General features: G+C 37.4%; 1 protein-coding gene across 2 annotated transcripts in view; it reads left to right on the plus strand.

Annotated features, from left to right (window-relative positions):
- The first annotated feature begins 6,769 nt into the window (after window positions 1–6,769).
- Window positions 6,770–27,770, plus strand: part of tns3 (tensin 3) — an 84,311-nt gene continuing 63,310 nt past the window's right edge. The window contains exons 1-12 of one of the 2 annotated variants that reach the window (XM_066722956.1): window positions 6,770–7,098; window positions 16,875–17,046; window positions 17,488–17,538; window positions 18,528–18,650; window positions 19,854–19,918; window positions 21,525–21,608; window positions 22,456–22,568; window positions 22,840–22,900; window positions 22,994–23,069; window positions 23,452–23,581; window positions 25,005–25,070; window positions 26,368–26,472. In XM_066722956.1, the coding sequence (XP_066579053.1) occupies window positions 16,894–17,046; window positions 17,488–17,538; window positions 18,528–18,650; window positions 19,854–19,918; window positions 21,525–21,608; window positions 22,456–22,568; window positions 22,840–22,900; window positions 22,994–23,069; window positions 23,452–23,581; window positions 25,005–25,070; window positions 26,368–26,472 (1,027 nt within the window). In that variant the 5' untranslated portion in view covers window positions 6,770–7,098; window positions 16,875–16,893. Of the gene's footprint in view, window positions 7,099–13,644; window positions 13,853–16,874; window positions 17,047–17,487; window positions 17,539–18,527; window positions 18,651–19,853; window positions 19,919–21,524; window positions 21,609–22,455; window positions 22,569–22,839; window positions 22,901–22,993; window positions 23,070–23,451; window positions 23,582–25,004; window positions 25,071–26,367; window positions 26,473–27,770 lie in introns of those variants that run through there. The other variant, XM_066722965.1, reaches the window with a different exon arrangement.

The raw sequence follows: 27,770 nt of genomic DNA on the forward strand, positions 1-27,770 counted from the left end.
ATGGACATCTCAGACCACCACTTAATTTCCTTCTCCCTTTCTCTCCCCTCCCTCCCCACTCCCTCTGTCACCTTCCACCTTAATCTCCGCTGTCTCCCCCTCCACCCTTACCTCCACTGCTCTCACTCTCTTACCTTCCATTGACTGTTTTCCCATCTGTCCACGACTGCGCTACCTCCTCTTTGTTCTCCTCCCTCACCTCCTCCCTTGACTCTCTGTCCTCTCACATCTCATCCTACCTGTCCCTCCCCTCCTCAGCCTTGGATATCTTCCATTCTCTGCTCAACCCAATCCAGTCTGCGTGCCGCTGAACAGAAGTGGAAGAGGTCCAAACTCACAGCTGCCCTCAAACTCTATCGCTCTCTACTGTCCACATTCTCCTCCTCACTCACCTCAGCCAAGAAGTTTTACTTCCAATCACTCTTTGAATCCACTGTCAACAACCCCCACAAACTCTACTCCACCTTCTCCTTCCTCTTCAACCCCCCTCCACCTCCTCCTCCCTCATCTCTCACTCCCTTCTCGCCTCCTCCAAGCGACCACTCCTGATCTTCTCCCCTTCATCTTCTCCCTCCTCAACTCCTCACTCCTCTCTGGCTGTTTCCTCTCTGCATTTAAACAAGCTGCTGTCATCCCACTCCTCAAGAAACCAACCCTTGATGCCACCTCTCCTCAGAACTACCGCCCTGTCTCCCTACTTCCCTTCCTCTCAAAGACTCTTGAGCGGGCGGTCCACTGTCAGCTTTCTGACTTTCTGTCCCAACAATCACTCCTTGATCCTCTGCAATCCAGCTTCCGCACAGCTCACTCCACTGAGACGGCTCTCCTGGCTGTCAGTGACTCCCTCAGCTGTGCTCGGGCAGCCTCCCTCTCCTCAGTCCTCATCCTCCTTGATCTCTCCGCAGCATTTGACACTGTCGATCACTACATCCTCCTCTCCTGCCTCGCTGACCTTGGGATCTCTGGGACTGCTCTCACCTGGTTCTCCTCCTACCTCAGCGTCCGGACCTACCAAGTGACATGGCGAGGCTCCTCATGCACCCCCCCACCTCTCCTCACAGGCATTCCCCAAGGCTCCGTCCTGGGTCTGCTCCTGTTCTCTCTCTACACTCGCTCCCTGGTCTCCCTCATCGCATCCCATGGTTTATCTTACCACTTCTATGCTGATGATGCCCAGATCTTCGTCTTTTCCCTCTTCTGACCGTCTCATCCCCTCTCACATCTCTTCCTGTTTGTCTGCTATCTCCACCTGGATGCACTTGCACCACCTCAACCTCAACCTCTCCAAATCAGAGCTCCTATTTTTTCACCCTTCTTCCTCACCTTCTGCTGACCTCTCCATTTCAATCTATGACACTCTCTCCCTCTTCTTCCGCTAAGAACTTAGGAGTCACCCTCAATCCTGTGCTCTCCTACACTCAGCACATCACCAAGCTGACACACACCTGGACTACTGCAACTCCCTCCTGGCCGGCCTGCCTGCATCTACTACCCGCCGCTCCAGCTCATCCAGAACTCTGCGGCTCGTCTGGCGTCTCTCTTTCCCCCGATTCGCACACGCTACTCCACTGCTCCACTCCCTCCACTGGCTCCCGATAGCGGCACGCATTCAGTTCAAGACACTGACCCTCACCTACCGCTGTCTCGACCACACTGCACCAAGCTACCTACAGTCACTCTTCTCCCCATTGTGTGTGTCAATAACATATTTGTTAAAAAATAGGTACAGTTCTACTACACAATGTTCACATTTGTTCACACCAAAAGGAAATTACTGTTTTGTGAATTCACTTTGGCTTTGATTACATGGAGGAGGAGTTGCAAGGTCAACCTCATCAGGGGGCATATTCAAGCACTCTGTAAGTCTTAGAGGCCTAGGTACTTTAAACCTAACTGTAATCTGACCCTTAAACCAAATAGTAATGTAAAATGTGGCCGAATTTCACTAGGATCTGTCTTTTTGTTCAGGCAAGGTTTGGATTACAATTAATTGATTTCTTGTGTATTTTAAATCACAGTATGTCATCAAAGTTTACAGATGCATATAATAATAATAATAATAATAATAATAATAATAATAATAATAATATTAAGATTGATAGTATATCTGTCCTGTGAAAGTATGATAGAGATTACACAAAAGAAAATTAAAAGTTCATATGTTTCACTTATTGAACTGAAAATCCAATTGTCATGGGTTTCTAGTTTGTACTGAATGACTGGGAACATTTACTTATTTTTCTATTAATTATACTTTACTATGAAGTATTGTTTATAAAAATAGAAAATTGTTCAACTTGTTCTTATTGCTGAAAATATATATGAAATGGTTGTACATAAATGACAGATTTTCACCACTAGAAGGGGCAGTTTCATAGGATTTAGCTGCATTCCCTTTAACTGATAGAGGGAGCAGTGCTTTGAGAAAAAAGTATGTATAGTATATAAAGAGAATACATTGTCATGAGTTTAAAACGCTTCTTGGCTTGATTTTTACGTGTGGCTATTAAAATGACAAATTATTTTTTCATTATTCCTTGCCACCTTCTAGACTTGTTTTTTCTTGCTGTTTGTTTGATCTGGGCACAAAACACGTGTCCAATAAACTTGATACTAATTCAAATGCTTTTTGGCAAAATCCATGCCTCTTCTTTTGATTCACAAACCAGTGGTATGAGAAGAACGTCATCTGTTTTGTTTTGGAGATGTTTTTGCATCCTCGCCCTTGCTTGGATTGAGGGCTGGATCGAGGATGTGTTCGCCAATACATCTGGCACCCTCTGTCAAGTTCAAGCTCGGTTGCAAATGGAATTTCTAGCATGATAACAATCCAGAGCACACATCCAAGTGTAAGACCAAGTAGTTAAGGGTGCACAAAAATAACATTCTTGATTGCCCATCACAATCCCCAGACCTCAAACAAACAGAATATTTGTGGTATGAAATGTTAAACAGCAGTTCACAATCACAAGACACTGGACTTCAGCTGGGGAAATATGAACAGAAAATTCTCTTTTTTAGAAGAATGTGAATCTTTGAAAAGTTCAAGAAGATTTACAAAATAATGTTTGCTGGGATCATAATAAACTTGAGAATAGTGGAAATATTTGCTATTCTGATATATCGATAGGTGTCAAACAACTCTTGACTCCTTCCAAAAATCTGTATTGTTTACACATGCATTTTCTTGCAAAATCATCTATTAGTTACACTTCCTTAAGGGTAGGGAACCTTTAATATGGTACTTTGTTCTCAAAATTGATTTAGTTATAGCTGCACAGTAATGCAATTGTAGCTAAGGGTGGCTGACAAAACACAACTCTCAGAGGAGTACAAACCTAACACAAAAGTGCCTCTAAATGTAAAAATATCTGTTGCTAAATGTAAAATCTTGGCTTCCTCAAAACACCTTACTATTTTTTTTTTATATTACGTTATAGCTATCACTGCAAATAGCAGCTGCACAAATGTTTTATATCATTATCTATATTAGGCAATATACCTGGAAAAGAGGTTATGCAAGCTTTCTGGATCTAATTAGTAACTGTAGGCAGTTCACACATACAGTCTTCAGTACACCTTTGGAAAGCTACAAGCCATAGACTCTTCAAGCCTGATCTTGTCAGACCATAAAAGCCAAGGAGGGCTGGGGTTGGTTGCTGGAATGGGAGACCCCTAAATTGCATCAAAGCTATTGGAAGTGCTGTTGCTGGACCAGCAGAGGGAACTCTTCCTTCTGAAACACAAATTACACACACACACAGGTACAATGGAAAAAAAAGATGCTGTGCTGTAGGAGGTGCTGTTTTTTTTGCCGGTAGAGCAGTCTTTTTACAGCTGCTAATCTTGGTTTACTGGCTAAAATCCAAATCAGCCTTTCTAAATCTGGCATTAACTGTTAAATTGGCTAAATAACTCATGTTTCCACCTTATCTGTGGTGTGGTCAGCTACTGGTGCAAAATAGCTGTTGTGCTTCACCCTATTGAAATAATTTGTGGTTACAGTGAGTCTCCTCCTAATTGAAAAATACTTCGGGATCTTTCTGGATCAAAGGTGCTATAAAAATGTTATTATTATTATTATCATTATTGGAGAAGTAGATTATGTTTTTACAAGTTCAAAATAATACTTATCTCCTAGATAGTTGATCTGACCTTTGGTATTTGTCTGGAATCAAAGAAAGCATTGCATATTCCTAAGTGATCCATTCCAAGTGGATGATATCATTATCATTTTCCAAAAACTGGACTGCTTTCTTTCTGATCCAGTCCTTTCTTGCCTGAAATCTGAAATCACAAATTCATTTTTCTTTGTATAACCCTGAAATAGCCACTGCAATTTCTTAATCATCGTGGCTCACTACTACAGCCCTAATGATGAAAATAAGATACTCAGCGGCCTTCTGTGTCTTTTTCTACACTACAAATGATGTCCAGAGAGAATACTTAATGCAGCTCACTCTGATTACACAGTTGCCAGCCACAAGGGTCACTGTTGTACAGCAAACCAAAGGACCCAGGCTAAATTACTATCCACCCAACTCCAGTCAATCTGTCAATCATGAGCTCATTGTTGTGGTCAGCGAATGGCACAGACTGGTTTCGGACCTGAATCTCTGAATTCTGTGATCCAAGCTGAAGAGCTTCCCGTTGAGCCATTGGGGACCCAATTCAGAGCTTTGGGGTCAGGTATGCCGCTTAAAATTCTATCTCCATATTTTACCCTGCTGGGAATATATTATAGATGTACCATTATGCTATTGATTGTCCCTGAGCTTTTTCTCATCTTTTTTTACTCGGCTGAAAAGGACAACACAAACAAGCAAGAGCACAAACGATCACTGTATTACTCCCACATGGGTTTCTACATTGTTAGCATGTCTAAGTATCCATTACCACCTTTCAAAATGGACGGTTAAAGCCTGTTACGAAGGAAAGAAAAATATATATTCTTAGAATCTTGCCCCTACACTTCCCTTCCAGTTTCATACACGCTGAAGAGGGTTGGGCTCTGACAAAATCCCAAGTCAGTCCCTTTAGGTGATTTATTCACTTTTGACAAGAAGTCATCCATTACACACCCACCTTCACTCTGTTTATAGACCTGCCGATTTCAGAGTGCTTTGTTCACTCATTACTAATGACTAAAGAGAGTATTTCTCAATTTCTATTGCGATGCTTGTTCTGTAAAGAGATATAGGCAACCTAGAAACCAAGTAAGTGATGTGAATTCCTCATGGTTTGTTTGGCAATACAAATTGCAGGGTGGTTGCAGGCGGTACAGACCAGGCTACATAGTGGTCATCTATCATTATGATTGTTTGTGGATAATTGTCAACAAACTTTTCATTCCAGATTAATTCTTCCAAAATGTATGTACCACATTTTAGGCTAATACAGTCTGACTTTGTACTTATAAAAAAATTAAAATGTCACCAATATACACTTGGTAAGTTGGAGGTCAATTACAAGAACTAGGGGGGCACAAGTCGGTCGAGGGTGCTGGCGAAGTGGGGGGGTGCTGTCATGCTTGTAACATGAGTTTTGTCAGAAGAATGCAAATTGCCATAAGACATTTCTACATGGACAATTAATAACCGGATGAAGACAGAAAACAAAAAAAAGGGGGACACAATATTCTCTATATTGAAACTGGGGGGGCACTAGATCTAGCGCCAGGATCATACTGCCGGCCCTGAAAGGGGGACCCTGTGACATCATCAGAGTGACATCAGCCAACGTTAGAAGTCACCTGTCTCCAAGACACTGGATATTTGACCATTCAATGTCAGTTGGAAGACTGTTCAGTTCAAAGGACAACCAAAGACTACTTCATTCACTCAGACATTGTTCTGTGAAGAATACTGACTACTGGCATTTTGCAGCAAAACATTTGCAAGTGATGACATGAACTATCAATGGCATCAATGCACGGTGTATAATGGAAGGACAATGAGAAGCAACTGGCCACTTAGATGCCACCACGCTCATTGCATTTCATTTTCTTTTTTTTTTAATTAGGAGTGGTTGAGTATGCATTTGTGCAGTTCCCCAAATAAACATTCCCCAATCAACTGAAAGCCTTTAAAATAATTCAGCGTGGGATGTAATTTGGAGCTCTAGACATTAAATGTTTGTGGTATTCATTCAAAGAAACTCTAATTCCTGGCCAAACATCCACATTCTCCTTTAGGGATTTTTGCAGCCCCGGGCAAGTATCATCTGTTCAAAGAGAGAAAATGTGGAAAACAAGCATGGTAAACAGGAGAGTGTTTAGATCTGAAACTGGAGGCCCCCCAATGTAAGATGTAATCACTCTGTTATGCAGTGTTTCCTAAGACCTGTAGTCAACAGAAACGTATAAGTGGGCATTTGTTTAATCTGATTTTGTAAAGAAAGGAAGAATGCCAGAAAAAGACAAACAATTATATCATTTAGAAAAAGGAAAATCAATGCCTTAAATTCAGTTTCTCTACATAAACAAATAAATACATACACAATTCTATGCTCTGCTAGAACTATTCATTTTTTTTTATATTATCAGTGATTGCCTTGTTCTTTTTTCATTTGCTTTTTCATGCAAAATACAATGTAAGAATAGTGTTCATGTAAAAACATGGGGTTGTTTTCAATTCGATTGTTTTCATTTTGGGGTGATGTGGCAGTTATTGCAGAACAGAGAGAACTGTCAAACATTCGGCTCACAAACTCAGCCACCATGCATGTGCCCTTCTAGCTCTGCAGTCTCTCTGATCTCTCAGTGTTAACAGGCTGGACTAGGCAGAGGGAGGGATCATGGAACAAGCACAGAGGGAGGACTGTTTCAGCCAGGAACTGCAGACCGAGCAGTAAGGAAGTGTTGGGGGCTGAGCTGCAGTATGAACACAGTGGGGTTTTGATTAAGCTACCTCCAAAGTAGCAGGAAAGAGCAAAGTACACATTGAAACTGTGAACGTCCCTGATCTCGAAAGGAGCGTACAGAGAGATGTTCTAGAGCTTTCCCCAAATTTCTCTGTGGCTGTCTGCAGTTTGGGCTTCTGTTTTGAAACTCTTCTATGCCTGAGGGATTACAAAAGCACATTGAATCCTGTGTGCAAGGTAAGTGCTAGTATATTTTTTTATTATGGGTGTGTGGTGGCATCAGTGAATGAATGCTTCATGTTTTGTTTCAGAGAGAGAACCACAAGCTACCAATAGTGCTGTTCCTCCTCTCTTCCCTCTGCGGTGAAGCACAACTTATTAAAAGCTCTGAATAGGTGAAGTGGAAGTATTTAAGCTGTTCATGGGCAGAAAATGGGCTTCATGCACACTTTATTTACTTTGGGCTCTGTTGCTTTCGAAGTGCCTTTGCAGAATGGGGTCAGAGGAGCAAAACGTTTTTTGGAGTATAGCTGTGTTTTGTACCGTGAGTCTGTGCAGTGTGTGGTTGGATTTCAAACAAACAAAACAGCATCAGTCAAGGAGGGAGTTTGGCACATACAGGTACAGCTGGCATTTGGTATTCTGTAGCCTGAAGGCATTGCCCTAGACAGCCATTGTTAATGACATGTAAGCAGCTCCATTTACCTTACTTCCCAGGCCCTTTACCTTTTTCTTCCCTTTTGCTCCAATAGCCTGTGTTTATCTCCTCACCTGAGGGTCCCCCCCCCGCCAATGATAAGAGGACTCGGGCAATAAACAGTTTGTCTTGGAAAGTAAGTGATTAATCGAGGCCTGATAGCAAGGCAAACAGGTGTGAACGGGAAGGTGAGGTTGCATTCAACGTTGTACGGAACTATGATTGGAAAAGAAAGAAAACGGTGGAACGAGTGGTACGAAAACATGCCTGTGTGCGTAGCTACCAGCCACAGCCAACATGTGCTATCCATTAAAGTGGGAGTTTGCAAAGAAAGAAAGGAAAAAAAAAAGCCTAATCCATTTTGGAACGCATTCCTCTATAACCTTTTGGGAAAGAAGCAGATAATTAGGTATTGCTTGTTTGGGAACCTTTCGAGTTTGTGTCCATATTCTGTTTAGACTCAGTGGGAAAAGGTCTTTTGTAGAGACGTTTATTTCTGCATATTATCAGTTGTATTCCTGAATCTGTGAATGCAGACAAACAAAATCTCTTCCCAAATTAGAAATAATCAACTTAAACACTTCAACCGGGCCTCCAACTAAATCCCTCTGCTCCTTTATTATTCTTTGCGTTGACATTTCACCTTCAGTGGCTGTTTCATAGCTTTTGTTAAACAATAAATTATCCAAACCCAAGCAAATAAGGCGGCCATATTATTTTTTTTAATGTTGCAAGCCATCCTGTGTTTGTGGAGATGGTGGCGACTTAATATGTTTGTTTTTCGTTCTGTCTATGTTCACAGAGCAAGATTAATCAGTGCACAATGAATGGCATCATGTAGCAACTGAGCTAAGAGGTATTTGTGTAGGGCAGTGTTTTTCCAGATTAACACTCAAATAGCATGACAATACAGCTTCATCGTCCCCAGGACTAAGGAAGGGATCTTAAAATTGCGTTCAATAGGAAAGCCATTAACATGTAAATTAAGAATTACAACATAAACTTTGGTGTCATTCACAATTTCTGCCAGTGATCAGACCACGTGAGCAGCTGATCTGTTTTCACTGAGATGGTTGGGAGAGTGATTTCACATTTATGTTTTTTATATATTTCTTCTAAAAATATATTATGAATGATTTACTATGCTTAAAAATAACGGCAAACGTTACAAAATAAGACCATTTAAAACTTTATCCAAACATATTAGACATGTATTTGTTATTATTAATTAAACATTCATTAGATTATTGATTGAGTTCAAATAGATGAAGCAGGATGACGGGTCTCCTCCTCTTGTGTCTTAAATTAGCCTTTTACTCTTAAGAACCTTTTACAGAAGCCATTCCCTCCAGAACTGGTCTAGTTTAAATCCCTGGTCTGGCCACTGGTCTTTGGTGATGTGCATGTGTTCTGATAGTCAAAATCCAATATAATGATATTTCATTATAAAATACAAATGATCAATAGCAATAATTATCATGTATTTGTAAGAATATGACATTTGCAGTGAATGAAACCATTTGAACATTTACTAAGTTTGAAAGACATCACACGATTAAACGTCACACATATTTTTCTCACTATTGCCACATATTCATTATGTGTTAAGCACTAGTGACACAGATTGTGCATGTGATGTGAAAGCACGATGGAAAAAGAAGTGTGCAACTTCAAAAGTCACACTTGGGTAAAGCATGATAACAAATATTTCAAACTTGCTAGATGAGTGCTGTTTCAACAGCTGAGCCAAATACTCACGATACTTTAATTAAATAACATGCTCCTTTCCCCTCTATAAAAATTAGACAAAGACTCTCTCAGCATGTATGTGTGCGTGGAACAACTTCAGGCTCTTTACTCAGATTAGTGGCTTTCATCTTTGCTCAGCGTAACAACTCATGAAAACCCCCGTTTGTTAGCCAGGGAATGGTGTCATCTATTGCACACTTCCATAGAGCTTCCGTACATTCTGTGATATTGGAATACATCCTCCCATATTTTATTATTAATGAGCTCGTTTGCATTTGGAAAGGCCAATTTCTCTCTCTAAAATAACCCCACATGTAAACAAGGGTGCAGAACTGTCATGACCAAAAAAAACGATGTTTTGTCATGCTTTTCATTCATAAAACGTAACAAAAAGGCAATAGGAGAATCTGCTAGAGTTGTATGTTTCCTGGTGTGACATTTGAAAATGACCCTGGCAATAACATCAATGCATTTTATCAGACAGACAAACAGCACCATGGGTCAGCCCTGGTCAGGTCAGTCTAGAGTTAAAAAGCTATTCCGATTGGGTGGAGGGTGTTCAGTGATGATGGGCAGTATATCCTACAATAGTCAGCCATCTCTTTATATCTTAAGTGTTTCCTGTTAATTGTCTCTGTTATTTTGATCAAAAATGAGATCAATTTTTGTAATGCTGCTTGCACACTTTGAAATAAAAATGCATTTGCACTGGTGGCCAGTCTGTTGATGCTCTCCAGCAGTAGCACAGTCAAACAGAAACTCATTCAGTCAGTGACTTTGCATAATTTACAGTTTTGCCACTAACAGGATGCATACGTGGATCTGAATTCATAAATCTACCCCGTGTACTTTCTGCACCACTCAGAATAGATGAATCCCATTGATAAAGAGGTCTTGTGACATTAATGACTAAATAGGCTAAAGTTAATTCCAAACCATTCACATTTACAAGCATTTTCTATTGGTATCAGCACTCACAGTACAATGGTACTTTTCAGAAGCTCATTGTTATAGGTGTAGACGGTAAATTCTGCACGTATCGGATCACTGCAACCAAATAACAGGGGAGCACTTTGTTCAGTTTCACTACTGGGTCATGGATCTCCCTTGTGGATGCACATGGAAAAGAGCACATGCAGGCTGTAAAAGAGAAAAGGTGTCTGTAATCATGTCTTGCTTAACCTGCATTTTCTCCAAACCTCTGCAATAGAAGCACAGTGGAGGACATCAAAACTCAAGTTAATAAGGTCGTTCACCCTTGAATGACCTCTGGAAAACAAAACATGCAAACAAAAAAAAGAAACCACATCATCATTACTTAAATAAATGCTTTGTGTAGAAAAGGTTTAACCGGCATCAAGAATGTCCTTCTTGAATGGTGATATGAACCACACTGATGCAGATAAACATTCCCTCCAGTCCACGTGAGGCTGATCTGACACAGGAAAAGGACACTAGTTTCACCAGCAGAAGGTTTATTTTTGCTCATTTCTTGTTAGCCTTAAAGAATGTAAATGACAACTCAAAGCAGAAGTCCTTTAGAAACCTGTAAATGCCGAAACTGAATAGTGTTCCTTTTTTAAATAAGCGCATCGTTGAAGTTGCGAAACATACTGTTATTTTCAAGTGGATTTATAAATGTGTTAGGAGTAGAAATATTTTGCTTCCTGTAGCCTTTTTTTTTTCTTTTGACACATTTGTAGCTGCCTCACCTTAAAAATTCGCATTCAATGCATGTTTCTCTTCCCGTTTTATTTAAGAAAAGAAAGCTACGTTAGATTCTTTAACCCAGGCTTGCTGTTTGTGTTTAGACATAGTGTGAGTACTATTTAATTCATAAACCTATTCCGCTGCAAGCTTGTTCAATATTTAATTGAACATATTTCTGTCTGTTACATTGTAAAGGAAAAAACTTACTTAGGAAGTGCGTTCAAAGACCAAGAGTTAACTTGAGTTAAAGCTAAGCTCTCATCTAAGAGTCCAATGCAGTGGGTGAAAGTAAGGACAGGTCTGAGCTGTTGATTTCCCTCTGTCTCTCAGGGTACAAACTTGTCACCAGAAAACTCCAGCAAACTGCTTGAAGTGTTTTTTGGAAGTCAGGACATATTAATCCCACAAATATTACACTTCAAAAGGAGCTTCACAGCTGGTCCGTCTCCTTGGATTTTATGGTGCAGATTTCATTAGTGCCGTGCTGTGCTGCTTCTGAGTATTTTTCAGGATTAAACATGATCTTACCTTTTAATTGACCCAAACACTGTTCTCATTTATATCTACATGCTATATATCACTTTTAGTTCAATGGATTTCCAGTTTTAGCCTTTTCCACAGCAATGGTTGTAATTTAGCAAAGAAATGTGTGGACTGCTGATTCCATTATTATTTTGCTCTGATTTCTTAATATGTATATTGCAGGTGTATTTGCATTTTTAGCACAAAGTAGGTCATGCTTTATGTTGTGTGCTACTGCATTTTTGTTAAGGGCTGTGTATATCCCTGTAATTTCTTTAGTTTTTACATATATCCTCAATTTTTTCCCCTTTATACCTTTCTGAGGCATCTGTGTGTACTCTGGGGTTCTTAAACTACTTCTACTACTCTACTACTAATAATAAAAATAATAAACATAGATGAATTAATGAATAGATAACACTTACAAGGTGTAATTCAAATAATTTAATATAGAAGCAAAAATATACCGCAGACCCTGTAGCTATTATTTAATGTAAAACTCCACATAATAATCTGTGTTTATGTGGGTAGGAGTGCATTGGTCTCGAACTATGAGACACTGATCAGAAATAATATTTTTCCCCGATGAGAAATTTCCTCAGCGTATGTGTACTTTCACTTTCAGTAAGTGAAACCCCCTGGGGTCCACTGCCCTCCGGCTACAGCATGAACCCACATACCATTGCAGTGAACACAGGCTGGAATTTGATTTAAAAAAACAAAACAACCCCCCGCCAAAAAAAAGGTCCCAACTCCTTGGCCTTTGTTCTGTCTTTTCGTAATATATATATATATATAATGACACAAGACTGTAAAAGCATGTGCACTTGCCCACTAAAAATAGTAATGTTTCAGCCCAATGTCTGCCAAATTAGCAATGCAGTTTTAAGGTTGAAATACAAATATGGACTTTTGTCGAACTGAGCAAAGCGTCCTATGACTCCAGTCTCCCCTAAGCCTTTAAGGATCCATGGCCTTTGCTACCTGCAAGCTCTGGCTCTTCCCTCTTGAAAGCTGCCTGCCAGGCCTTACTTCACTATTTCTGGCTTTGTTCTTAACAGCTCTATTTGCTGTTTTGTAGTTGGTAATAGCAATGAAGGGTCATTAATGTTACTTGTTGGGTTTTTTGTTGGGTTTATCATGTACTTCCCTCGCTAGGACTCTTCCAGTAACATTTACAGATAACCATTTCCAGTCTGAAAGGGAGATAACGTGCTGAAGATGAAGAATACAAAATAATACCACTTATCAATCGATTTAAAAGTGAATCCTACAAAGTAGCCATTATCATTTTTTTTAAATCAACCAGAGAATTTGATGTCAAATATTGTAATTTGTGACTTTAGACTACAGTCCTGATTTTATGAATACCTTGAAAATCAAGGTTTTTGGTGCTTCAGACATTCATATACAGTAAAGTATAATGTAATGTCAGAAAAAAACATCTATATTTTTATTTTAGAAGTACACAAATGTCTCAAACTGTTTGAGAAGGAAATGGAGTCAATCAGAAGTATATTTTATTGTCAAAGACAATCCATACACTGTCTTTTTTGTTTTTCTGGTTTGTGGTTTTGGCTTTTGGCTTACTGTTTTTAACCTTATTGTTTTTTTTTTATTTGATTTGTTTTGCAATCTCTAGTAGTAGTGGATCCTAGCATGACATATAGTACCAGGGCAATAGGACTGGAACAGCATATTCAGACATTATGTAACCCAGATAGAGAACAAGGGTGTGATGCCTTCTGGGAATATTATTTTAATGAATGATTTTGATGCATATTTGAGCTCTGCTGACAGTGCTTATACAAAAACATGTTCCTGGAGGGGATTCGTTTAGGAGTAAAGCAGTTGAGACACTTTAATCTTCAGCATCTGCCAACTGGCCTGTTGCAGCTTGTTGAATGGATTTGGTGAGTTTCTTTTTTCCTTTTCAACTCGAATTATAGAGCCATGTGTGGGCTTTGAACAGTTTACCTGACACTGTTCGTGCTTGCCTTCAGGAAGAGCGATCCCCTCACCTTAACTGAGAAGGGGAGCAGAACTATCAAACAAACTGAAAAAAGAGCTAATTTAAAAGAAAAGAAGAATGCAGGCTTCGACAAGCTTTTTTTCAGGTTGCTTAAATTAATGTTATTTTCATGCCTGTCTGCAAGGAAAGCAGGGTTTAATACAACTCTGTCATACTGCTCTGCAAAGATTAGGTAGGAGCCTGGAAAAAAAAAATGTCTGAATTCATTAGAGAGAGAAATGTATGGCACAGCAGGAATTACAGGTGATAAGCAACAAGCTTCTGGAAGCAATGAGTTGAAGGTGAGGATTTATTGGTCTTAAACTTTGTGTTAATTCAGATTATGTAAAAAGGTGTTTGCTATTCTTTATAACCCTGTGAAAACAAAATAATTGATATGTATATTTTATTTTACCCTGTAAAGAGATATATTTTTGATATGATTTGTTTCATTATTATTTCCTCAAGATGCTTATTGTTTTATTAGTTTACTACTTTAAATTTTGAACTCAATTATCAGGATATCTAGAATTATTAAGTCTGTAATTTCTGTAGTGTCTTGAACATGGTAGTGCACCTTTAAGAGGGTTCTGTCAGTAAAACCTGTTTTTAGTAATCTTAAGACATGTTTGAGAAGCTTTTCCAATAGATTATTGTACGAGTCTTCATAGATTTTCTCAATGCATCTCTTTTCTTATGTACTTTGGGGGTTAATGTTGTGGTTTTAGACTGTGAAGTTAAATCCCAGTATTGATGTATTTATATGTTTAGCTGTTTGTTTGTTTGTTTTACTTACGCAAGAATGTCTCTTGGCTCAAGTAGTAAAGGCATCTGCTTGGGATGCAGGTTGGGTCCATACTGCAGAAAATGCTTGTTCCAATCTGGGCTGTCATTAACTGACTGACCAGGACTCCACGCAGAGGTTGTTTTCTGTTGGTCACAAACCACCGGGCTTGGGTGGGTGTGATGTTGGCCAGGGTTTCCTGGGCTTTCTGTGAACCAGAGAGAGCTGCATCAGTGTCTTACATTTTTTATTAGTTCACAGTATATGCAGTGTTTGGCATTCGATTTGTATTACAGTACATATGAATTACATATCAAATGCTGCATGTAGACTTCTTTTTACATAAATCCCTTATCTATTATTTGGCCAACTTTAACACAGGCATTTGACAGTGCACTGGAAGCCAAAGGACGTATTTCAAGAAACTGTGTGTCGCGTTTACTGTCCAGTAATTAGGCAAATATAAAACAGGATCTACTCAGTTTGCACAGTGTGATGATCTTTCACAACACTGAATATTTAAAACACTTGTGTGAACTTAGCAACCCTTCAGCTTCCCCATATACAGTACATTTAATGCATTGATACTCATTTATTTGTTCATCATTTAGACATTTCACCAGCTCATGGATCATTTCCCATTCTCAGTTCTGGTAGATACTGATGACAACACTCTCAATCCACCATTCTTACTATAATATATAGTTTTGCAGTAGCTTATTAAGAAAATAATGTCAGTAGGAGATGATTTGTTGTAATACTGTGGTGAGTCCAACACTACAAAATACCTTGAATGAATTAACTTTTCATTGAATTAACTACACATTTTTCAGTCTAGACATGTTTCTTTTTTTTTTTACCTGAAGTTAATGTTCTGTTGCACCAAATCCCTTTTACGGTGTCTGTTAACCTACTATGAGACCTTAAACATAAGAAGATTGTGTTTTGGTGATGTAAAACAACACCCTACTTACTCATTAGAATAAACAATAATCTGTCAACTTTATTTAGTCTTGGTATGAAAAAGTGAGACACACTGCTGCCTACTCCCTACATTGATGCTCCCTATTGTTATATAGTTATTCTTGCACATGCACATACCTTACTGTAACTACTTCTGTACTATTGTAATTATGCCTGCTCCAACCTCATTGCACACAATTAACTATTGCACTATATTTTGTACTTGATTTTAATTTAGTTAAGACTCAAGCTGTATTGTGTAATTTGCACTGTACTGTGTAAAGTTTTTGTGAGGAGTATATTGTTGTGACAACTCAGTCACCTTAGGTAAGAATATCTGCTAATACTTTAATAAATACATACTCACATTGATACATAATACATTAACTAAAGCAAGGTAAAATCTTGTTGCATTTGAGCTTCCTTTCATTAAACATGAATCTAAAGTCTACAGATTTAATGAACTAGCTGTTTTTCTTCTCTGGAATGTGACTTTGTTCTAAAAACATTTGCTTTTCCTGAAAATGATCTTCTTATGAAAACAGTTCTATTTATGTCTCTGATGACATGTAATGTGATTTGGTTCAGAGCAGTATTTGTACCCACACATGATGAATGTCAGGCTGAAATACACTTGGGGTTTGGAATGATAACTTTGAAGACCGTTTCTCTTTTGACAGCTCTGTCAGTGACAGGTTGACAGTATCAGCCACACTTTGTTAAGCTAGGGCTGCTGGGGACAGGGTGCAACTGACTGTACATTTCGACTGAAGTACTTTATTTACAGCCTAGAAAGACTGCAGACCCATTTCAACACATCAAGCAAAGATGGCAAAATTAGAGAGTGGAGACATCTTTTAGCACAGTCACCTCAAGACTAGGTTTTCATTACATCTCATGAAAGAGGTGACCTACTCAATACAAAGTGTGCCCTTTTTGTTGAAAGTCTTCTGTATTATCCCTCTTTTCTGTACAATAATAATCAACACCATCATCCTCATTTTCTCATTATTGGAAATGTACTGGAATTTTTGGGGTTGCAACTTATCATAGATGCTGAATCCTGAATCTTTTTCATGGTCCATCTTGCATTCATTTTTTTTTTTTTTAAATGACTCAGTCTGCATTTCTTTTATTGTTCCTTTCTAGACTGCTCTATTACTCATTTCAGGCCTTACCTCATCTGTGTCTGTTATGGTAATTCCTTGCATATCTTTAACAGCTGATGGATGCAGATTTTTGGTTATCACTTGTGTCCTGATCTTTTTTTTAAATGAATTATGCTAATGTATCCGAGTGCTTGACGCTTATACAAAATATACCTATAACAATAATTCCACCATTTAGACAGACTAAATCAAAGCTTTAACCAACCCAATACGTTTTATTTACTTCAAGTTTATTTGTATTTTATTGTCAGAAGATACTTCATACTACTTGAAAATAAAAACTTAACTGGATACAAATTCACAACTTGCGAATGGGTAGGTCAAAGCTTGGGTCTAGGCCTTGCTTTCAGATGAAAAGAAAATGTAAAGCCACAGGCAACTAAATTGTGTTCTTTATTGTTTGCACAGAAAAGTGGATTCAAATGCCATGATGGAGGAAGGCTACGAACTTGACCTGACCTACATCACAGAGCGCATTATTGCAGTGTCCTTTCCCAAGGCATGTTCAGAAGACACCTACCTCCTTAACCTGCAAGATGTCACTCGGATGCTTAAATCCAAACATGCTGACAACTACTTGGTAAGACCATCCTGCACTGACATTGGTCAACTCTAATGTAACCCAATATCACTTCTGGACTAAATAAAATACAGTATGCAATCAATCTGTTGTTATACTTGAGACTACCCATAATTTGGCAAGTCTCCTGACAGTTTTACAATACATTCAATATCTCAAATACATTTTCTTTATTCAGTGCAGACAGAATCGTTACTTTATCATTTTGCAACTGTGTTATCATTTCTTTTTTTGGGGGTCATAGTCAAAAACTTCAAAAAATTTCAATAGCTTAGTGATGTGAATTATCTGGAGATGTAAGAGGTTTTACATCTCTTTCTTGATCTAACTTGCTATTTTTATTTGTTTATATGTCATAAATAAAGCATGTTTGTCACCGAAGACATTTATATTTAATTTTGTCAACTATGTGTATGACTAATAACACTTCTTTGCCAACAGGTTATTAACCTCTCAGAAAAGAGATACGATCTGGCTAAACTGAACCCCAAGGTATTTTTTTTTTTTAAACAATAGATTTTCATATAGTCAGTTATAATTCGGATTGTGTGATAGGGATCAGGTTATACAAGCACATTTAAACTGTTGCATTAACCATTATCATATGTGGAGGCACCAACTCTGCAAAACTACTGAATTGCGCCACTTTCTGTTTTGCATGAATGATAACAGTGATACTGAACTGAATGAAAAGCTTAAATAGGCGAGTATTAGCACAGAAATTTAAATAACATGCACACTGCCACTCAGCTCAAAGCCTGTGGTAATTAACAACAGCAGCAACAACAACAAAAACATAACTATTCAATTGCATTTGACTTGTTAACTAGATTATTGTGAAGTGCCGAGGCACAACAAATTAACAAGAGAAATTAAATTAACTTTTGCACATTTGTTTTGTTCCTGTCATGAAGAATTACGACTGTTGGAAGCTCTCTAATTGTAGATGCTACCAGATCTATAATGTGTACCATAAGGGTTAGCCTATTGACTCTGCACAGTGTGGTTTGTTTGAACAAGGTTTAGCCTCAGAGGAAAGGACATAATTAAATCTACGACTTAACAGAACGGTCAGGGGTTTAACCCCATCAAAGGTTTGAAAAACAGCACATTGAGACTAAAAATCAAAAGATGGGATTGATTGCTGTAGTTCTGTATCCATTATATACAGATGTGTCAAATGTAAAGAGAACTACAGAGTGAAGGAAACTACCAGTATACCCCACCCTACAGAAAACTGAAGTTGTCGTTTGAGTGACATGCAATTTACATTCTTGCAAAATAAACACTTTATATCAATTTTGCTTTCTTTCCCCCCTCTTTTTTGCAATGCATTTGTGTCAGCGTTCGAGCTTGGCTTCAAAGATCTGCGCACTGTCAAAGTAGCCAGTAATAATGGGACCATGTGTTTTGCTTGTCAGAGTAGAAATTAGCTCTGCTCTGTTAGCTCTTATGAATTCAGAGACCTGCTGTTGTTTCAGACTATGGATACAGGCTGGCCTGACCTCCATGCTCCTCCTCTGGATAAGATCTGCACCATCTGCAAGGCCATGGAGACCTGGCTCAACAGTGACCCTCAGCACGTGGTGGTCATTCACTGCCGAGTAAGTAGCCTGCGAGCCAGGGCTGCCCACATCTCAGCCTTTCTATAGTTTAAGGTTTCATTAATCATCAGCTGTAAATGTCACTGTCCTAATACTTTTTAAAAGTTTGTCTGGAACCATGAATTAATAAAATGTAAACACTGGAAAAGATAATGACTGATTTAAATACATTTTAATCCACTACTGTACATTATTGCATTCTTGAATATGGGTATATTCCCACTTTAAGGAACAAATGCGTAGTCTAGTTTGTGGTTTTAAATGTGGCATTGGCTTGCTAAATACATGAATATAAGCTCTACTCAATGAGCTATTCTTCTCTATACACTGTGCTATGTACTAGGGTATAAGTATATGTTGTCCTTAGTGGTAAAACAATGTAAGTGACAGATTGACAGTCTGTGTTTATTGGGGATTGTTATGCACTGTTATGCTAATATTGTCTCAGGAAGTGTGTTACTGTGGACACAGTGCCGTCAGTGTGTTAAACTGTGGACACATATGAATCGCCTTCTTAATACGTTCTACTCCGAATTAAGTTATACCGTTCAACTCCAATGAAATTATATATAGTATAGTATATAGCATAAATAAATATAAAATAAAAAATACCCATACCTCCATTGGGACAGAGGCTAAGGAGCAACCGGAATCGAGAGGCGCCGCTCACAGGTGCACTGAGCTGCTGCACTGGCAACAGCCATTCATCACATATCAAATACTTCTAATTTATTATATATTAAAAGTAAGTTATAGAGACGCAATGGGTTTTCAGTGCATTGATTTTACAGTAGTGTATATACAAATATTACAATTAATGCAAACACAGAATATTTCAATATAGTGTATATACATGTGGCGAGGTTTGTAGTCAAAGCACCATCTCTGAGTACCTGACCGTGAACTGCCCCAAATTGATGACACACTTGCTTTGCCAAATAGGTCAGTATCTCCACAAGTGGAACCTGCTTGTACCCAACATTAACATCTTCCGATTTTTAAATATATTTCTCGATCCAATTAATGCAATATATAAAGCAGGTATGGTTGAATTATTATAGAAGAAATACTGATTTGGACATGCTGTACATGCTGCATGTTATTCATTTGGTTTACAGACTTTCCACAAAGCTACAATTACAGTGAAGCTGGTCATTAAAACTGAAACAATTAATGTTTGTATTTTATTTGATTTCTTTACAGGGTGGCAAAGGTAGAATTGGAGTGGTAATTTCATCATATGTGCATTTCACCAATATATCAGCAAGGTACTGTAAACATACACTGGCTTCCTTTTTTTCTTATTTTTACTTTTATTTTGGTATTTTTCAGTTAATTCAGAATCGGTTATATACAGATATGTACACCCCTAGAACAAGAATCTTCAATCATAGAATTTTCTGTAGAAAACAATTGAATTTCTACCTATATATGATAAATAATCTATTACTTCTCTCTCTGCCCCCAGATACTCTCTCCTGGTTAGCTTATATTTAATCTGTGCATTGATTTAAAAAAATAAATGAAAACATGATTTAAAGGAGGTAATACAACTGTGAATCAATCAGAACTGGTGTTTAAGCATTAGTCTAATTATTGGCATATCTATCTATGTAATGTTCTTATTGTTGATATTTCTGCCAATTAAAATTGTCATGTTTTGGAGCATTGCAGTGGGTAAAGTTTCACTCACTCTTCGTAGAAACAAAATCGCTGCTGATGAATTAATTGGTCCACAATTAATGGCATATTGGTATACATTGCATGGGCATCTTAATTTCGGATAATTATTTCATACATACTTAAAAACTGCTTTCACCTTGAGTCAGATGAAATCAAATACGCTATAATTTAATTTAAAGGAAAGTAGTGGGGATTACCTTTTCTATTGGCACACACTAAAAAAATGCAGTAGAAGAGAATTGGTTAAATAGACTTTGGACTGAATAGGCATTACTTTGAAAGGATTCAGTTGCTATGGTAAACTTGTATGGAGAAGAAACATGCTGTGACTGTCTGCACGTAAAGCACTTCAGCTGCTTTCAGTGTCAGCATAATATCAGTAAATTAGTAATTAAAGCAGACCTGAAGATTAATCAGATCAGTGCTGTGCATTATCTCCAGTTATTACCACATTTAATGATCACAAGTGATGCGGAAAAGGGGGAGAATCCTGCTTTGTTGAATTGCATCTAGCATATATATCAGAAGTATAACTATGGTGATTGGTCGGTGGCAATCCAGCCACAAGGGACTGTATTTCACCCTTGCACATCCATCTAGTTCAGAGGTGTTAGACTCCAGTCCTTGGGGGCTGCAGGAGCTCCCAATTACTTTATTACTCATTATTTACTCAGGTAGGCTTATCTAAAACGTTCATATTTTATTTTTGTAGCCACTATCTTACAAGTTGTTAATTATTTAAAACATTGAACCAACAGAACATTTCAGAGTCTGGAGAGAAGTGTTAAATGCATCCAGGTAATTGTTTAATTAGACTAAGAGCTGGGCTGGAACAAAACCCAGCAGACACTGTGGCCCTCCAGGACTAGAGTCTGACACCCCTGATCTAGTTACTTTTGCCACATCAAGGCAGAGTGCAGCAAAGTCAGATGCATATTACTGATGAGAAACAGCTTATCCTTTATAATAGTCATACAGAAACTGATAACAATTAAGATTAGCTTAGCAACACCAGCACCAAATAATAACATTTCAGCCTCAACAATCACCGTACATTCCATGCGTATGGCTTGATTGGTCTTATCCAATGATACCAGTAATATATAGATAGATAGATAGATAGATAGATAGATAGATAGATAGATATAACATTGACCACACTATTGCTGATACCTTGTTTCATACTTACAGTGCTGATCAAGCCTTGGATCGCTTTGCAATGAAGAAGTTTTACGATGATAAGGTTTCAGCTTTAATGACCCCATCACAAAAACGGTAAGGGAGATGAATGGCCATATAGAGATATCGGACAAAGAGAAACATCATGGTGGGAGGAAGCCCTTATTTTGAACAATATAAAGCAGCATTCTGGCCAAGAAAATCACAAACATAACACCAGGGGTTTATGTGAAACTAAAGAGAAAGATCAATAGAAAATCTAATTCAAGACAAGTTATAGAATTTCTCTCCTAGCCCTTGCCGTGGTCTTAATTAAGTCTGGAGGAATCCCCCAGGTGATTGACCAGACAGTGAGAACATGAAATGCAACACATTCTCATGCCAATCAATTAGCCAATCAGACCACACAGGGCAGACAGCGCTGCAGCCCTTAAGTCAATTCACAGTTTCTCCTGTCACAGGCTCTTAAACCTTTAATCCAGTGTTTACTTGATTACATGTACGTCAAGATATTTTATGTAGCTGAAAAAGCAACTATGTGGAATCACATTCAATTTCCATACATTCAAGTCTGTCTTGCTGTTTTGTTTTGAAAAGGTGTTTTAAGTGATCCCACCACAATGTATCTTTTCATAGCATGTCCCATTTGGTATGCCAGATGTTTACTAATTACAATGTTAATTTTGAGACTCCACACTTTAAGGTATACCTTTAAAGGAGCATTCACTTATTTTATATTTATAATATTGATTATATAGCAAAATACTTTTAGAAACTAAGATGATCTGAACCTATAAAAAGCATGAATCGTGCTTCCACATTTATTTCGTTTATTTTTATTAGTTAACTTGTGTAAACTGGAAGGAGAAAATGCAATAATAATAATTTAAGTTTGTGTGCTTTTAATTCAATTTCAAATTTAATTCCTTTATTTAAAATGTAGATATGTGACGTTCCTGAACTGCCTTCTGACTGGATCAATCAAAATGAATACTGCACCTCTCTTCCTACATGTTGTAATTATTCATGGGATACCCACGTTTGACACTGGCGGAGGTAAAGGCTTTCAATTGAAATCCACTCTCAAACTCAAACACAATACCAGTTAGTGGAAATGCCACTCATAAAATTTGAAACGTTGACCTACCCATGAATCACAAAGAACAAATCTGTACCCTATCATAGTTTAATGTATTGTTAGAAGCCACTTTCTGCTATTTATATGGCAAAACACAATAGAGTACAACTTCGTAACTTCACAGGTGGGATGTTGCCAAGCCTTATTAAGCCTAAGTCTCATTGACCTTTGTTTTTTACTTGTTTGCAGTTTGTCAGCCATTTTTGAAAGTATACCAGGGAATGGAACATGTATACACATCCGGAATTTAGTAAGATTTTATTGCATTGTCAAAATATATATATACAATATTTATAGAAAGATATTTCTCCTAAATTAACTTGTATGTGTTATTTTTGCATAGCAATGTACGACCAGCCAATCAAAGCAGAATATGTATTGCCCTGGAACCAGCTCAGCTGTTAAAAGGTGACATCATGGTAAGTTTTACAACTTCTGTTGGGCTTATATGAATAGTGGTTCATAAAATATACACGTCAGTTGGATTATAGTCACAGAGTTGTCTTTTCTTGATGGTGAGCAGGAATTGTTTTCATCATAATATAGGCCTATGCACTGAAAAAAACATCACAATATTTCCAGGAAAAGGAAGCTATTCCATTTTGAAATGCCTGATACTGTGTGTAGAAATAATTAACCAGTAATAGCATTTTTTCCCACCTACTCATGCATGAACTGATGATAACTAGTTGGACTTGTTTTTTTATAGGATTCTGTAACCATGGCATGTTTATTTGAAACACTGACACATGAATGTTTTCATTTTATTGTATGAAATTCTATTTATCTTTTGCACTGCAGATCAAATGTTATCACAAGAAGTCACACTCCACAATGCGCGAGGTTATTTTCCGTCTGCAGTTTCACACTGGCACAGTTCAAGGTTGCAGTTTGGCTTTTGACAAGGAAGATCTTGAAAATGCCAACAAAGGTAGGCCAGTTGTTAAAGAGATTCAAATCCATTGGCTTTTCCCATGTGGCCGAACACTTACTGTTGTTTACAATAGCCGACAATAGATCAGACCAAACCAACACTCTCACGGCTCTTGCAAAGGTGAAGCCTTACACAAAAAAACATTCATTCTGTATTAAGCATCCCAATTTGTTTGGTTCTATATCCTAACCTCATCCAGTCTAAAGGAAGACACCCTAATCAAGGCACCTGTATACTTTCCTGTCCTTAAGATGTTCTTTTCCATTTATCTTGCAAGTCTACCTGTAAGTCACGTGTACGTCAGGAGGGAAGGGAGAGAGAGAGCTGTGCCTATTCTGTTACTGCTGTCAGCTTATTCTGAGAACGTATATAATACAATTTTTTTTATCAGAATTTACAAACTGGAATTAAAAAATTATATTCTAAAAATAGATCAAATATAGTTCTATTTTTTTAGATGTCTTGAACTTAAATAAGAATTTAGAGTAGCCTAATCTATTTAATATAATAATGTAGGCAAATGTGTCAACTGTACCATTCCATAAGCTCCAGATTAACTAGAGCTGAGTTAATGATTGTTTAATGTTGTGCACACCCTTACTGTACTTTGCCTTGTGTATTTGCACACAAACAAGCAGAATGCAGTAACAGATGTGAATTGTACAATGTTGCTACATTGATGGATTGAATCTTCCTCTTCTGCTATGACCATATGTGTGTGATTTTCTTTTTGAAGAAAAAATGGGAAATGTAACTTTGTGCTACAAACAATGTTCCCAAACATAAACTTTCAGTACAATGAATGACCGAAGACCCCTTCATATAATCATTGAAGAGTGTATTCAAAACATGATTAAATGAGAATAACCCCATAACACATAGCAGCTGGAAATGATTTCTAGATCAAGGATATTTTCAAAGAACAGGGGTGAGTTGGATGTGAGCTTTATATTGCATTAAAACTGTAGTTAACTCACAGCTATAAATACAACTAAGGACACTACAGATATATAATCTCCTTTAGTTTTTTTTTCTGAAGTATTAATATATATTTTAAGAAATTAACTAAATATTGTCATTAGGAATTACAAATATGTTATAATATTTGATCAGATACTTTCAGAAATTCTTCTTAAATTGAAAAAACAAACACTAACAAATTTATTTCACTGGATTTGAAATACCTACGTTACCTTACCATTACCATTATCCAGGGCGACACTTTAGACGAGACATTTACACAGCCAAAAGGATAAATTAATGAAACAAATAAAGAATTGTATCTTATGGTATCATATTACGGTAACACTTTACATTAAGGTACCATAATTCCTCATGAATTACCCATATTACTGTCACAACAACAACAACAATAATAATAAAAATAATAAAATGTCTTTATTTATGATTTTTACTTCAGATGACAGGTTTCCAGACTATGGGAAGGTTGAGCTGGTGTTTTCAGGAAATCCAGAGAAGATGCAAGGTATTCATCAGCTTACTGACAACTTATTTGTAACTCCTTAACTTGGCCCCATTGTATTATGTCAGTCAGGCAAGCTTCTACTGATTGTTCGATGTGTTACTCATCAAACTACAGACTACAATTGGAATAACGAGCAACTTAAGAATTTGTCCGCAAACCAAAACAAAGGGCTGTTCAGTATACATGTGGGATGTTTTAAAATGAGTCTCAGTGCAAAAGAATTGTGCCAGTTTTGTCAGAGTCTCTGTACTACCTTTAAAGGAAATGCTAACTTAATTTGTTGAGAGAGAGGTGAGGAACACTGAAATGCGTTTCTCCTGACCCGCCAGGAGGGGGATCATATGAAAGGTAGAGCTGTGCTGGGAACAGCTCTGAAAAGCTTAGAAAAGTAGAAGAAATCAACACGGATATCTGACATCAGGCAGTCATCACCTTGGAATGAAGATGTCAGATATGAGAAGTCATTACACAGTAAACATAGCCTAGCCAAACAGAGCCACCCGCATGTTATCAGTCAACAATACGTGTAGTTTTGAGAGAGAGAGTCTGTCAATGTTTGAATCACTGAAGTTGTCTTTCTTGGAGTGATAACTTTAAAAGTATGACCATAACATTTCCAGCATACCTGCTGTGGTAAGCGAAAGCAAGAATAGTATTTGTAAATAAGATCTTTACAATTATCAGAAAATGGTAAAACTTACATTAGAGAGCGAAAGACCAATAAACTGCCTTTTTCTTTTTACTCCTCAACTAAAAATCTGTATAGCTCAATCTGTATAGCTGACACTAAGCTATCTTCACAGTGGGTCAGAACAATATCCAAAAAGATTAAAAGAGAGACTGGAGAATTCCTCTATTAACCCCCTGTTTTATTATTATTATTATTATTATTATTATTATTATTATTATTATTATTATTATTATTATTAGTAGTAGTAGTAGTAGTAGTAGTAGTAGTAGTAGTAGTAGTAGTAGTAGTAGTAGTATTTAATGAATGCAGAGTGAGTTTAGAAATATAATTTATTTATCTGGATCAATCTAAAACATGATTGATCATATTAAGAAAACATTCCCTACCATGTTTATTTGGTCATTTTCTTGTAAATAAACTTTGTAAAGGCTCATGGAAATCTTTCAGGTTGCTGATTTTTTATTTATTGACTTATTTTGCATTAAGACTGGAAGTTTCTCATTAATGCGTATGTGTTCCAGGGAGTACATACACTTAATAGTATAAGCTAGATGAGATAGTATCTGTTGACAGTGCCATTCAGACCTGTTTTCATCCCTGTACAAGGTTCTGAGCGATGGCAGAACGGCCAGGATGTGACTGTGGATTACAACACTGCCGACCCATTGATCCGCTGGGACTCCTATGAAAACATGAGCTCAGAGGGTGAAGGTACACATATTGCAACATTTTCCCCCATTTATAATGTAGGAAACTGCAAGAATGGGAATAATGTATACATTTGAAACATCTGCATATTTCTATAACTGTATGACAGTTTTTTATGTAATTGTCTGAGTTTTGATTGGAGTCACTATTGATAATGACATTTAAATCACCACATCAAATAAGTGATGAGCTGGGAATACAATAACTGCAACAGAAGGGGTTTTATTAAACTGAAAAACACCAGTGCCACTTTTCTTACAGTAGACACGTGTTATATGAATCTCAGTAACAAATGGTTGTATATCTTATTTTCTGCTTGAAAGTTAAACTCATTGACCAAAGATAAATGTGTCTGACATAGATTTTGACCAGCGGTTTTACTTTTTTGTGAGGGATTTGAATTCCTCTTTTAGAACTTCTCTATCATGGACTTCCAAAATGTGCTACAGTTTCTGATCCTCTTTTGCCAGATGCATTTTTTCCCCTTAAGATTTAAATATAACTAGTTACAAACTAAAATAGAACACAGGAGATGCATGACAAGTTAAATCACTCAAAGTGAGTATGGTATTTCTTCACAATATGCTTGTTAATGTGAAAAACCTGTCCAGGTGTTTGAAATCATAAGGGAAATAGCAAAGCAAAGAAAAATAAATTAAAGAAATGAATTCTTCAGGCAGAACAATCCTTTGCAAACTTTACACATTCCTGTGGTATAATACTAAGATGAATTTCACAAGTAAACACTATGTTTGAGAAAGAATGTTTAATTAAATGACAGAGGAATTCAGCATGTACTTACTTAGTAATCAGTCCAAGATGTTTGTTTTTTGTTTTCTTTTTGTTGTTTGTGCAATTCAATCAATTCTTGTCAATAGCTTTTTCTGGTTCAATATTTAGAGCTCTGTCAATTGCAATGTTACATTTCTACATATTTTCTTGGATCAGGCTATGATGATGGTTTTCAGTCCTCACAGACGTAGTGTTAATGAATCGTGAACAAATGTGATACTTTCTTTAACATTGTTTTATATATGATTTTTTAAGTGTTGTATTTGGAGTGATAATTTAACCACTGTCAATAAATTAAAACAAATATCTAAATTTGTGGCCTGAATAGGGGATAAGCGTCTGGTTTCAGTTCTGGTTGTGTTGTCAGAGGCTCATGACTGCTATATCATCTATCATCAGTTCTGTGCTGGGGCGACAAGTACATAGGAAATTAACACATATGTGTTGAGTAAGTTTCTGCAGATTTTCTTATTAGGTCCAAATGCGAAAAACTAAGTTGTAGCATATAA

The sequence above is a fragment of the Amia ocellicauda genome, chromosome 2 (genome assembly GCF_036373705.1).
Source record: "Amia ocellicauda isolate fAmiCal2 chromosome 2, fAmiCal2.hap1, whole genome shotgun sequence".
NCBI lineage: Eukaryota > Metazoa > Chordata > Actinopteri > Amiiformes > Amiidae > Amia > Amia ocellicauda.